We start from the raw sequence: 11,508 nt of genomic DNA on the forward strand, positions 1-11,508 counted from the left end.
TTTTTTTTTTTTTTTTTTTTTTTTTTTCTTGTTGTGTCTTAAACTTGTGTCTTTGTTTGCATATGTTAACCTAAATTAATGCAATGTTTTCCCTTTGCAATAATTGAAGAGCTCATCCCGTATTCAACACTATGTTTTTCTAGGGTTCTAACATAAAGCAAATTGTTTGAGAACAATAAGCTATATATAGGTACATTAATTTTCATGAATAGTTTGATATGGAAAAGTTTTTCTCATCGTTTCTTTTATGATGTTTAAACCTTAAATTCACACGTAAGATTTATTATTACCCATTAGTCCAACGCTTTCAGTGTAATGATAAAAGAAAGCCAAAGAGGAGAGGGATAGAGAGAGTATAATTAATTACACCCCAAAGATTCCAATAGCATTCTTAGCTATGCATAGTTGATGTAGAGAACTACTATAAGGACCACTCTTCTGTGATTTCTCCTTCAAAGTACACAGAAATTTCAAGTGCAGTGTTTATAGACAAGGCTTTTGGGGTATTAAGTTGATTTAAGAATCTTGATTAACATTTGAAGCCTGTGAAGTGTGTGAGAGAAAGCTTCTATCTGCACACACAAAAAAAATGTGATTCAGAATACAGTATACTTAGGATTCAATAGAGTAAAAAAAATTGCCAATCAACTATAAAACTAGCTTTATGCAGAGAAAGCTATGGGGGTCCCCCAGTCAAAAAACATATACGCTTCTAAACAAGTTTCAGAAGGATATTGCTACTACTTACCTATATCTACTGAGAGATATTCAGAGAGAGACACTACATAATGTGTTCATGAAGGTTTATATGTAAAATGTCCACTGAACTTCGACATGGATATACTTAGGAGAAACGTTTCATCTTCTAACAAATTCGTTCTTCCCTTTATAATATCTCTAGCCAGACTATGTACAAGTTCTCAATTACCTATTAACAGTGTTCCCGGGGGAAAAACCAAATTCTCCAATGTCCAAATCTATTGAAATCTCTAAGGTAAAAGGTCGAGGTCTGATCAAATAGCAATGATATTCATATGGAAAATTCATTTTGATAACCCTGGACCAGATAGTAATCAAAGTCAGTGGAGCTTGAAAATCTCTGAGTTTCTCTTGAATTTTGGATAGTCCATCCCAGTCCAGCTAGCAGCCCCTGATGTCTCAGTCTTGAAGCATGATTTAACATATGTTTTTAATAGGAAAGAAATAAACCACATGTGGAAAGTGTGCTAACAATGTACCTGTAAAATGGAACTAGACACCACTTAGTGGCAGCTGATCAAGCTCAGTTACTAGCTCCATCAACTCAACATGATTTTCATTCCTGCATTGAACCAACTGCCTCCTTAGATCTTGGACCTTGTCATTAAGCCTCTGAATCTTATTTTCTTGTGAGAGAATTTTCTGCCATAAATAGAGATAGTCATATCTTTATTAGATCAGACTAAGAAGGCATATGTGAAGCTAAGAGTGGGTGGTTTTCAGATAACTATGGTTAATGTAAGTTTCTTGAGAATCAAAGCAGCTAAAGAGAAGTGAAACGGATAAAGACAAACCTTTTCTTGCACAGACTCTTTGCCCTGCGGTATATGATGTTGCTCTTTATCTGATTGAATCAAGGAACGACTAGCTTCAATTTCACTCTCAAGTTGCTTGTTTGAGAACAACAAGCTATACTTAGATAAATTGTCGTATTTAACTGGATTATCATTGGCATGCACGTCGAACAGTAGGTACATTAATTTTCATAAAGTTTTTTGATATGGAGAAGTTTTTTTCATCGTTTCTTTTATGATGCTTAAACTTTAAATTCACATGTAAGATTATTTATGTCATTCTTGATTTCCCACAAACGCGGGATCTTTCTTTGCTTGCTATGGATTTTCTTGTCTCTGACTAAACGTGTGTGTTACGAAAATAGTAAACCTATATTAAAATACGATAATAAATCAACATTATACGTAATAATTAGAACAACCAATATATTTAATTTAATACTAGGTTAGATTAATATCAGCGTCTTGCGCGGGATGAACATTATATACATAAATTATTTTATATATTATATGTTTTTTCATATCATAAAATAATAAATATATTGAAAGATTAAAAAAATCAGTAACTATTACATATATAATTAAATTGGTGTGAACATATAAATAAATGTATTAATCCAAACAATATTTTTTTCTATTTGATATTGTATATAATTAAATTTAAATGATATCAACATATATATAGTTTATTTTAAATATTAATATCTATTAAATGATATTTCTACTCATATGATTTTTTTTATTATTTGTATCTGTTATAACAAAAGCATTAAATTATTAATAACAAAATTTTCTTTGTGAGATTAATTGTTTCGTAATTTATAATATTTTTTAAGAAAATTAAGTTGTCAATATTTGTTCAAAGCTTTTATCAAAAAAAATTTTGAAAGTAAATTTCAAAATTAAAATATTTATGTATTTTTATATGGTATATATTTTAATTTAAAATAATATATATCTTTTAATATTAATACTTATTAAATGAGACTTTCTGCTTATATAATTTTGTAATCATTTGTATCTTGTTATAAAAATATTTTTAAACCATGGATTGCAAAATTTGATTGTCATACTTTTAACAGTTTTAGTAATTTATCGTCCTTTTAAAAAAATTCAAGATATAACATATACATAAAAATCTAAATTTTTATTATATGGTTAGTATATTTGTTTAATTTATTTTAATATTTCAAATTAAACAAATATGATAGAAGATACACTAACTTTTATCAAATTTTATTATTCAAAATCATTAATTATCATATATACTTTAGTCACATTAAACAATTCCGTAATTTTTATTTTAGAAAATAATGAAAAACATAAATAATAATTTTTTGGTTAGTTTAATAAAAAGCTTATTATATATTTTGGTGGACCAACATATTTCTCTAAAAATTTTAAGAATTACTCTAATGATGACACGTGACTACAAAAAATGTTATAATGCTTCTCAATTAATATATAGAGAATACTACCACAACAAAATATATAGTCTAGTCAAACTTTTTATTCCTAGACTACTAATTTGAGATATATTCAAAATTAATGGTAATTGAACAATTACCAAAATAGTACAGTCAAATTATTATTTACCATACTCCTATATGAAATATGTTGAAAATTAATGGTAATTGAATACATTCCCAACGTTGTCCATTTTGTGTTCTTGACTCTTCCTCTCGACTCTCTCTATATATAAGATTACAAGTGCATGACTATATTTCAACATCACAAATAAAAGATAGAACTAAAAGCGACAGCCATGGGAAGACCAAAAGTGAAGTTGGCTTGGGTCGAGGAACGAAAGAGAAGAGCAACTGTTTGCCAGCGGAGGATGAAAGAATTGATTCAAATGGCTGAAGAACTAACCATCGTTTGTGATATGAGTGCATGTTTGGTCTTTTACAACCGTAATAATGGTAAGCTGGTGGCGTGGCCATCTCTGGAGGAGGCTCAATCTCTCATCGACTGCTATAACGCATTACCGGAAACCGAGAGGAACATGAACGCGGATGAGGAAGAGTCATCATTCATCAAGACCATTACCAAGGAGATCGAGAAGAAACTAGAGCTTTCTCGGAAGGCTGTCGAGGAGTTGAAGATGGATAATCTCATGCTCCAAATCAAAAATGGTAGTAGAATGATTGCTGATCTTTCTCAAACCGAGATTGAGAAGTTAAAGTCATATGCAAGTAAGAAAATTGCGTATTATGATAGAGAGTTACGTAAGCAACATCCGAATACGAGTGGCAATGAGCCATTTCTTGAGGATGACGATGGGGAGATGAAGACCTATGAAGGAGAGAGCAGCGAGTCTGATGGTGCGGACAATGCCTAATGAAGCAGCTAGCCGTCGAATAATAAAATTAATTTGTCTTGGAATAAAGTTGTTGTTGTTGTGTCTTTGCATTCTCGTTTCATATTTCTAGTTTTTGTTGCTTTGGTCATGTTTCTTGTTTTTTTTGTTTTTGCTTCTTGTTGTGTCTTAAACTTGTGTCTTTGTTTGCATATGTTAACCTAAATTAATGCAATGTTTTCCATTTGCAATCATTAAAGAGCTCATCCCGTATTTAACACTATATGTTTTTCTAGGGTTCAACGTAAAGCAAATTGTTTGAGAACAATAAGCTTATATATGGGAAAGTACATTAATTTTCATGACAAAAGAAAACCAAAGAGGAGAGAGATAGAGATAGAGAGGGAGTAGAGTTACACCCCAAAGATTCCAATAGCATTCTTAGCCTATACATGTATTCTTAGCCTATTCCACTCTTCTTTGATTTCTCCTTCAAAGTACACAGAACTTCCAAGTGCAGTATAAACAAGGCTTTTGGGGTATTAGGTTGATTAAAGAATCTTGATTAACATTTGAAGGTTGTGAAGTGCTTGAAAAAAAGCTTCTATCTGCACACACACCAAAAATGTGATTCAGAATACAGTACTTAGGATTCAGTACAGAGTCAAAAACAGATATGATTCTAAACAAGTATTCAAAAGGATATTGCAACTACTTACCAATATCTACTGAGAGATATTCAAACTACATAATGTGTTCATGCAGGCTTATATGTCCACTGAACTTTTACATGGATATACTTGGGCAAAACATTTCATATTCTAGCAAATCGTACTTACCTTTTATTCTATCTCTCGCCTATATATGCAAAAGTTCAGAACTACTTCCTAACAATGTTCTGAGTGCTAAGTAAAAACATAAATAAAAAAATTCTCCAGTGTCCAAATCTATTGAAATCTCTAAGCTAAAAGGTCCAGACAGCAAGCTAAGGACTGGAGAAAAAAGATAATGCATGTGTCTGATCAAATATCAATGAAATTCATATAATTTTTTTATTTTAATAAGACTGGCCCAGAGAGTAATTTAGAAAGCATGCCGCCATATTCTGTCTTAATCATATATATCCAAAAAGATCAATATCTCATAAGTGCATCAGATTAGTTGGCAGTTGATTGTAGCCATCCACATATCTAAAGCCTAAATCAAATAGGTAATTCTTCAAGCATAGTTTCACATATGTTTTTTGAATAGGAAAGAAATAAACCACATGTGGAACATATGCTAGGAGGAAAACAATGTACCTGTGAAAAATGGACTAGACACCACTTAGTGGAAGCTGATCAATCTCAGTTACTAGCTCCGTCAACTCAACCTGATTTTCATTCCTGCATTGCACCAATTGCCTCCTTAGATCTTGGACCATGTCATTAAGCTTCTGAATCTTATTTTCTTGTGAGAGAATTTTCTGCCACAAAATAGAAATAGTCATATCATCATTAATTAGATCAATACTATGATGAAGCATATCTGAAATTAAGAGTGGACAAAAACCTTTTCTTGCAAAGATTCTTTGCCGTGTGGTATATGATGTAGCTCTTTATCTGATTGAATCAAGGAACGACTAGCCTCAATTTCACTCTCAAGTTGCTCCTTCCATTCTAACTGAGAAGTCAACACGAGGAACATGAGAACAAACAAAAGCACCCACGATCTCGTCATCTTCTTGCAGATAAACAATGGTCCTTCCTTTGTTTGATCTCTTATTAGTACTATCTTGGCTTTAGCCTGTTACATATACAAAGATCTCTCAACTTTAGAAAGATTTAAACTAATAACTTAGGAACAATAAAGTCAAAACAGACACAACAAAGTCAACACAGAACTGTAGATTCAATAGAGAGTGAGAAGACAAGATTGCAATTAATGCTTAAAACAGAGTTAACTGATTAAACTCACCGGTCAAAACCCAAAAGCATGAATCTATATCTGCTCCTCCCTCCTTCGTCTTCTTACTCCGAGTTTTTCAGCGAATACATCTGACAAGTCACAAAAGTCAAAAAACTTTAATACTCTGATGGATCTATTTGTAACTAATCAAAACTAATGGGGTTAAATTAAAACATATTTCGATTTTCAAGGGCTGAAGCTGTAAATTAAAAAAAAAAACAGACATCAATCAAACAAATAGTACAAGAACAGAACAGAGGCGTAACCCTGTCGGAGAAGAAGGAAGATATAGAGAATATGGGAAATTCGAATTCGTCTACCGTAAATCACCGATTCACTTCGGCTTGCAGGTACTCTAACAAACAAACATCTTCTCGATCGAAAGTTCGAATCTTTATCATCTCAATTGTGTGTGTGTGTGTTTTGCAGAGCATTTACTCAGAAGAAGCTCGAAGATCTCAAATCACTCTTCGTCTCCCTCGCTTCCCAATCTCAGAGCAATGACTCTTACGTCTCCTACCCCGTTTTCCAGGTTTGTTTTCCACGGTCAATCATTAGAATGAGCCTTCTCTTACAAGATGTGTGTGTTTGGGTTTGAATTTGATTTCACAGGCCAACTTTGGTCTGAGTGGTTCGTTAGGAGAGAGGATGTTTGATATGGTGACTCAACACAGGAAAGATGGTAAATTGACTTATGAAGATCTCGTTATCGCTAAGGTAAATTGAAAGACTCTGTCTCTACAAGAGGGGTTACTGTTAACTCTTTGCTACTTGCTTTATTATTCAGGCAACCTACGAGAAAGGAACTGATGATGAGATTGCTGAGTTCATTTACCAGACCTTAGATGTCAATGCCAATGGCGTCTTGACAAGGTCAGATTTAGAGTTGGTCCTTGTTGTGGTCTTCAAGAGTGTGTTCTCCACCACTGACAGCTCAACAAGTGATTACAAGGAGATGGTGGATGCACTTCTCAACGCTGCTTCTTTCTCAAAATCCACTGGTGATGATAAAGGAATGTCCTTTGAGGATTTTAGAAGCTGGTGCTCGCACGTTCCTACTGTAAGAAAGTTTCTCGGAAGCTTGCTTACACCACCTAGTCCAGGTTCCTTTTCATTTTTTCTCTATCTTTTTCTCGTCTAGGCAGGCAATTTTCTTTAGGCCTGGCCGTTTTTACCTCAACCCGAAATACCTACCTAAACCCGATCCAAACTGTTATACAAAAATATCCGAACGGGACTTATGCGCTTTTACTACTTTGGGGTTTGGTTATAACCCAAACTGAACCGAAATCCAAACTAGGATCCGAAGATATCCGAAATTAGTTAAATATGTCAGTGTTTTTATATATGTTAAGGTGATTTAGATATTTTAGAGTATTCAAAATATTTTTGTAGTTTGTTTTATTTGTTATTTTGAATACTTTTTAGTTAATTTAGATAGTTTAACTAATTTTTAATTACATTTGTGAATAATTTCTATATTTTGAAAAACAATTTGTCAATTTTTGAGGTTTAAAAGATATATTTTTGGACAATTTCAAAAATTTGTTACAATCCCAACCGAACCCGATCGATAATTAGTAAAAACCCAAACGAAACTTATGAGCATAACACCGAAAATCCGGATCAACCGAACCGACGATATCCCGAACTCCCAGGCCTACTTTTCTTATTGACTAAACGGCGACGTTTCTTTGTAGCGAGACCTGGATACCAAGTCCCGCATCTGCTCTATGAGGACACTGTGGACTCGAACATACTTTTGCTAAAGAAAGAATACGCTTGGCATATCGGAGGAGCTCTTCCTCACCACGAGCTTGAAGAGTGGAAGCTCCTGTATCACAGCTCCTTGCACGGTCAAAGCTTCAACACATTCCTCGGACACACCTCGTGAGTGTTTTTTTTCTTTTCAACTACATCCCTCTTGCTTTTTGCTCATGAGATTTCATCTTTGCAGAAACACTGGTATGTCTGCGTCGGTGTTAGTCATCAAAGACAGAGAAGGCTGTGTGTACGGAGGATACGCCTCTCAGCCTTGGGAGAGGCACAGCGATTTCTACGGAGACATGAAGTCTTTTCTTTTCCAGCTTAACCCTGAAGCCTCCATCTTCCGACCAACTGGAGCAAACACCAACATTCAATGGGTATGTCACACCTCTACTCTTCTATGTGACTTTTATCAGTTTATGTATGTTCTCTAACATATGTTAAAAACATGTGCAGTGTGCTACTAACTTCACGTCAGAGAACATCCCAAACGGGATAGGATTCGGAGGAAAGATCAACCACTTTGGTCTGTTTATATCGTCGAGTTTCGATCAAGGCCAGACGTTCTCCTGCACGACGTTTGGTAGCCCGAGTCTCTCCAAGACGAGCAGGATACAGCCAGAAGTGATAGAATGCTGGGGGATAGTTCAGGCCTCAAACGAACTAGACACGCAACATAACGCTATCAAAGGTACTGTCCTTGAGAGGTTTAAGGAAGATCGCAACATGCTTAAACTAGTCGGCATGGCTAGTAACTCGAATGAGTGAGAGATTCAAAAGAGTGTTCATTAATACAATGCGTGTGCGCGTAATATATACTTCATGTACCATAAAGAATGTTGCATAATTAACATAAAACCATATAATAAAACTGTTTCATTGAACAAGAAAGAGCATAGAGGTTCATAAAGTGACATTAAAGCTTACAGAGCATTGAAATTATTGTTTGATCTTTAATTTTGTCGATCAGACAGTATTTATGTCGGGAAGGGAAGTGGAAGGGCAAAAAAAAAATTGGTTGTTATGAAGCCCAATGCAAAAGCTAAGGGCCCGTTAAGTGTGAGGTTTCTACGAATGGTCCATTAAATGTGAATGTTTTGAGAACGGCCCATTAAGTGTTTGAAGATTCCACTAGTGGGCCCATCTCTTAGATTCTACGATTTCGATACTGAATGTTTTTTTCTTATGAATGTTAGACTAGGCCATCGTTCCATCGTAAAGCGATAAAAATATATATATTTCTCATGATATATTACAATGTATGATCTTTTTCATTTGTTATTTAAGTAGAACGTTCATTTTTTTAGTATAACGTGTGTAGTAGTTATGATCTCTGTCCCCAACAACTCTTTGGAATTTGTTGCAATCTAAAGTCACGTAAAATTAAAATATAAACTTGAAGACTGATATTCATCGGTGTCTAACTTGTCTGAGTCCAAGAAATCGGCTGCATCAAAACTTTAGTGTGTGGAGCAGTGAGCAGCAGATGAATGTTTATATTGTCTCTATTCAAAATAACAAAAGAGCAAAATGTGTGGTCCCCTCCCTCTTCCAGGCCAGCTTTGCTTAGGATTTTGAAAAATACAGCGAGAGCTTTGGTCCCCTTCTTAATTAGCAGATATCAATACCTTATTATATAACAAGTAAGTTATATGTATATAGATTTTATTAATTTTACTATATCTATATATACTATACATGGTTTCAACTGTGATTATACTCAAATCAAATAATTTTGGAATGCATGTTCCCGTAGTTCCCTGCTTTATTCCAAAATATATTTCTGTTTCAGCACATCTACTATATATATATATGCTGTTTTCTATAGCTATACCTATATTTTTGAATTTTGTTAATATAAAATCATCGATAGCATATATAACTTATTATTTCAATTTATTAGTGTTTAGTTTAAAAACATATTTTTCACAATTGTAAATTTTGCTAGTATGTATTACCACCAACCGGTTACCATAAAATATCATGTATATGTTTCACTGATACAAAGCAGTACACATTTGCATGTCGTAAAGAAACATACAAACAAAAACTTGCAAAGAAAAAAAGATGAATATTTTAAAAGGTAATTCTCTCAGATAGACATTTTTAAGTTTTTGTCACAAAAATAGACTTCAAAAAACAAAATGACCAAAATAGACTTTTTTATTTTGAAAATTTTAATATTTTTTTAGTTTTTAAAATTTGAATTCATAACCCCAAAACTCCACCCTTCAACTCTAAACCCTAAACCTTAAATAATAAATCATAAACCCAAAAACACACCCCTTAATAAAACATTTTGGCCATTTTGATTCTTAAAGGCTATATTTGTGACAAAAACGTTTTTAGGGCTATCTTATGGAATTCCTCTATTTTAAAACATAAAATATCGCTAGATATTTTTAAAACAGTTGTACATTTATTTATTATTGTAAATCACATTTTAAAAAATAAATATAATTCTTATATATATATATATATATATATTAATTTTTTTTATCTGAAAATAATATATTTATATTATAAAAGTTAAAAATTAAGATAAAAACATTTTATAGTTAAATATTAATTTAAAAAAAAAACATTTGTACATAGCTATTCTTAAAATATTTTTTATATGTGAGTGTTAAAAAATTTGACTCAAAATAAGCATATATATTTTGATAAAAAGCTTTGTCATATATAAATATTTTGGTGTTTGATTTAAACTTTTTAAGAACATTTGAATTAATAAAATATAAATATTCATAAGAAGATTATGTATGCATGTAACTAGTTCACACTTAAGAACGTCGTCCAAACATTAAATCTTAACATACTACCAGAAAATTTATTTACCTCGATCGATACATGTAAACGTACCTATAACCTATATTTGAATATTATGAGATATACACTATAGGTGTCAACTTGAATGAGTTCTGTTAACAAGTGAGTACATTTCGCAGTATTATATCACTGCAACGTAACCGCTCGTTATGACGCAACCAAGAACAACTCAAACCAAGTGAGTGCTATAGGTTGCTTTATCCTTTGATCATTGTTCTTGTTGCAGGCTCCGGTGTCAAGGTAAATCAATGATCTGCTGAAGTTTAATGGCTGCTCTTGGATTCTTGTTGTAGCCAAGCTTTAATTATAATCTTTGGATTGTGATTAAACCTTTTTGTATTAGAGAGTCTCTTTTAGCTTTTTTTTTTGGACTCTCTGAGACACCACGCTGAGAGATGTCAATCCAAGTCCCACATTGGAAGTTTAGACAAGAAGTGTCTAATATATAAAGAGATGTCTAACTCTAATTAGTACGAGGTCTTTTGGGAAGGAAACCAAAAGTAAATCCATGCGGGCTTGCCTCTAAGGCCCAAAGTGGACAATATCGTACTAATCAGATAATATAGAGTTGGACATACAATTGGTATCAGAGCGGTTTGAAAAAAAAAATCTGCAAGAAGACCAAAACACCCTTCGAGTAGGAATGAGACCCTTCAAGGTGGAAAGGGAGGTTCGGCAGAGATTAGTCAAAAAGATCATGTAAGTTCCTCTGTGGAAAGGGAGCATCTTCAAAGCACCTCAAAGTAACCTTGTGACTAAGGGTGTCGAATGTCGAAGATGCGACAAGGCACCGAGATGATTCGCTAGAGGAAAAGGACACAAGGTGTGTAGTCCTTGGCTTGAGGAGGAGAATGAGAGATGTCAATCCAAGTCTCACATTGGAAGTTTAGACAAGAAATGTCTAATATATAAAGAGATGTCTAACTCTAATTAGTACGAGGTCTTTTGGGAAGAAAACCAAAAGTAAATTCATGCGGGCTTGCCTCTAAGGCCCAAAATGGACAATATCGTACTAATCAGATAATATAGAGTTGGACATGAGCTTAATAAATCCCAACAACCACTGCTTTGATAAGCTAATTAGATGCAATAGGATTTGATTTCATCAAAACA

The 11,508-nt window shown here is 33.4% G+C and overlaps 3 protein-coding genes across 3 annotated transcripts; 2 read left to right on the forward strand and 1 right to left on the reverse strand.

The window, feature by feature from the left end:
* Nucleotides 1-3,318: 3,318 nt before the first annotated feature.
* Nucleotides 3,319-3,894, forward strand: LOC106315331 (agamous-like MADS-box protein AGL80). Its single transcript, XM_013753066.1, has one exon. It carries the CDS (start codon nucleotides 3,319-3,321, stop codon nucleotides 3,892-3,894), a length of 576 nt encoding a protein of 191 aa, XP_013608520.1.
* A 329-nt stretch (nucleotides 3,895-4,223) lies between these two features.
* LOC106319491 lies at nucleotides 4,224-5,907 on the reverse strand. Its single transcript, XM_013757835.1, has 4 exons — nucleotides 5,809-5,907; nucleotides 5,404-5,637; nucleotides 5,154-5,317; nucleotides 4,224-4,460 (listed from the first exon to the last, which is right to left on the reverse strand). Exons 2-3 carry the CDS (start codon nucleotides 5,569-5,571, stop codon nucleotides 5,168-5,170), a joined length of 318 nt encoding a protein of 105 aa, XP_013613289.1. The 5' UTR covers nucleotides 5,572-5,637; nucleotides 5,809-5,907; the 3' UTR covers nucleotides 4,224-4,460; nucleotides 5,154-5,167.
* Nucleotides 5,908-6,038: 131 nt separating this feature from the next.
* Nucleotides 6,039-8,457, forward strand: LOC106319489 (TLD domain-containing protein 1). The gene is made up of 7 exons (XM_013757834.1): nucleotides 6,039-6,149; nucleotides 6,229-6,331; nucleotides 6,412-6,516; nucleotides 6,587-6,902; nucleotides 7,500-7,689; nucleotides 7,757-7,943; nucleotides 8,023-8,457. Exons 1-7 carry the CDS (start codon nucleotides 6,097-6,099, stop codon nucleotides 8,332-8,334), a joined length of 1,266 nt encoding a protein of 421 aa, XP_013613288.1. The 5' UTR covers nucleotides 6,039-6,096; the 3' UTR covers nucleotides 8,335-8,457.
* The last annotated feature ends 3,051 nt before the right edge of the window (nucleotides 8,458-11,508 follow it).

This window comes from Brassica oleracea, chromosome C9 (assembly GCF_000695525.1).
Source record: "Brassica oleracea var. oleracea cultivar TO1000 chromosome C9, BOL, whole genome shotgun sequence".
NCBI lineage: Eukaryota > Viridiplantae > Streptophyta > Magnoliopsida > Brassicales > Brassicaceae > Brassica > Brassica oleracea.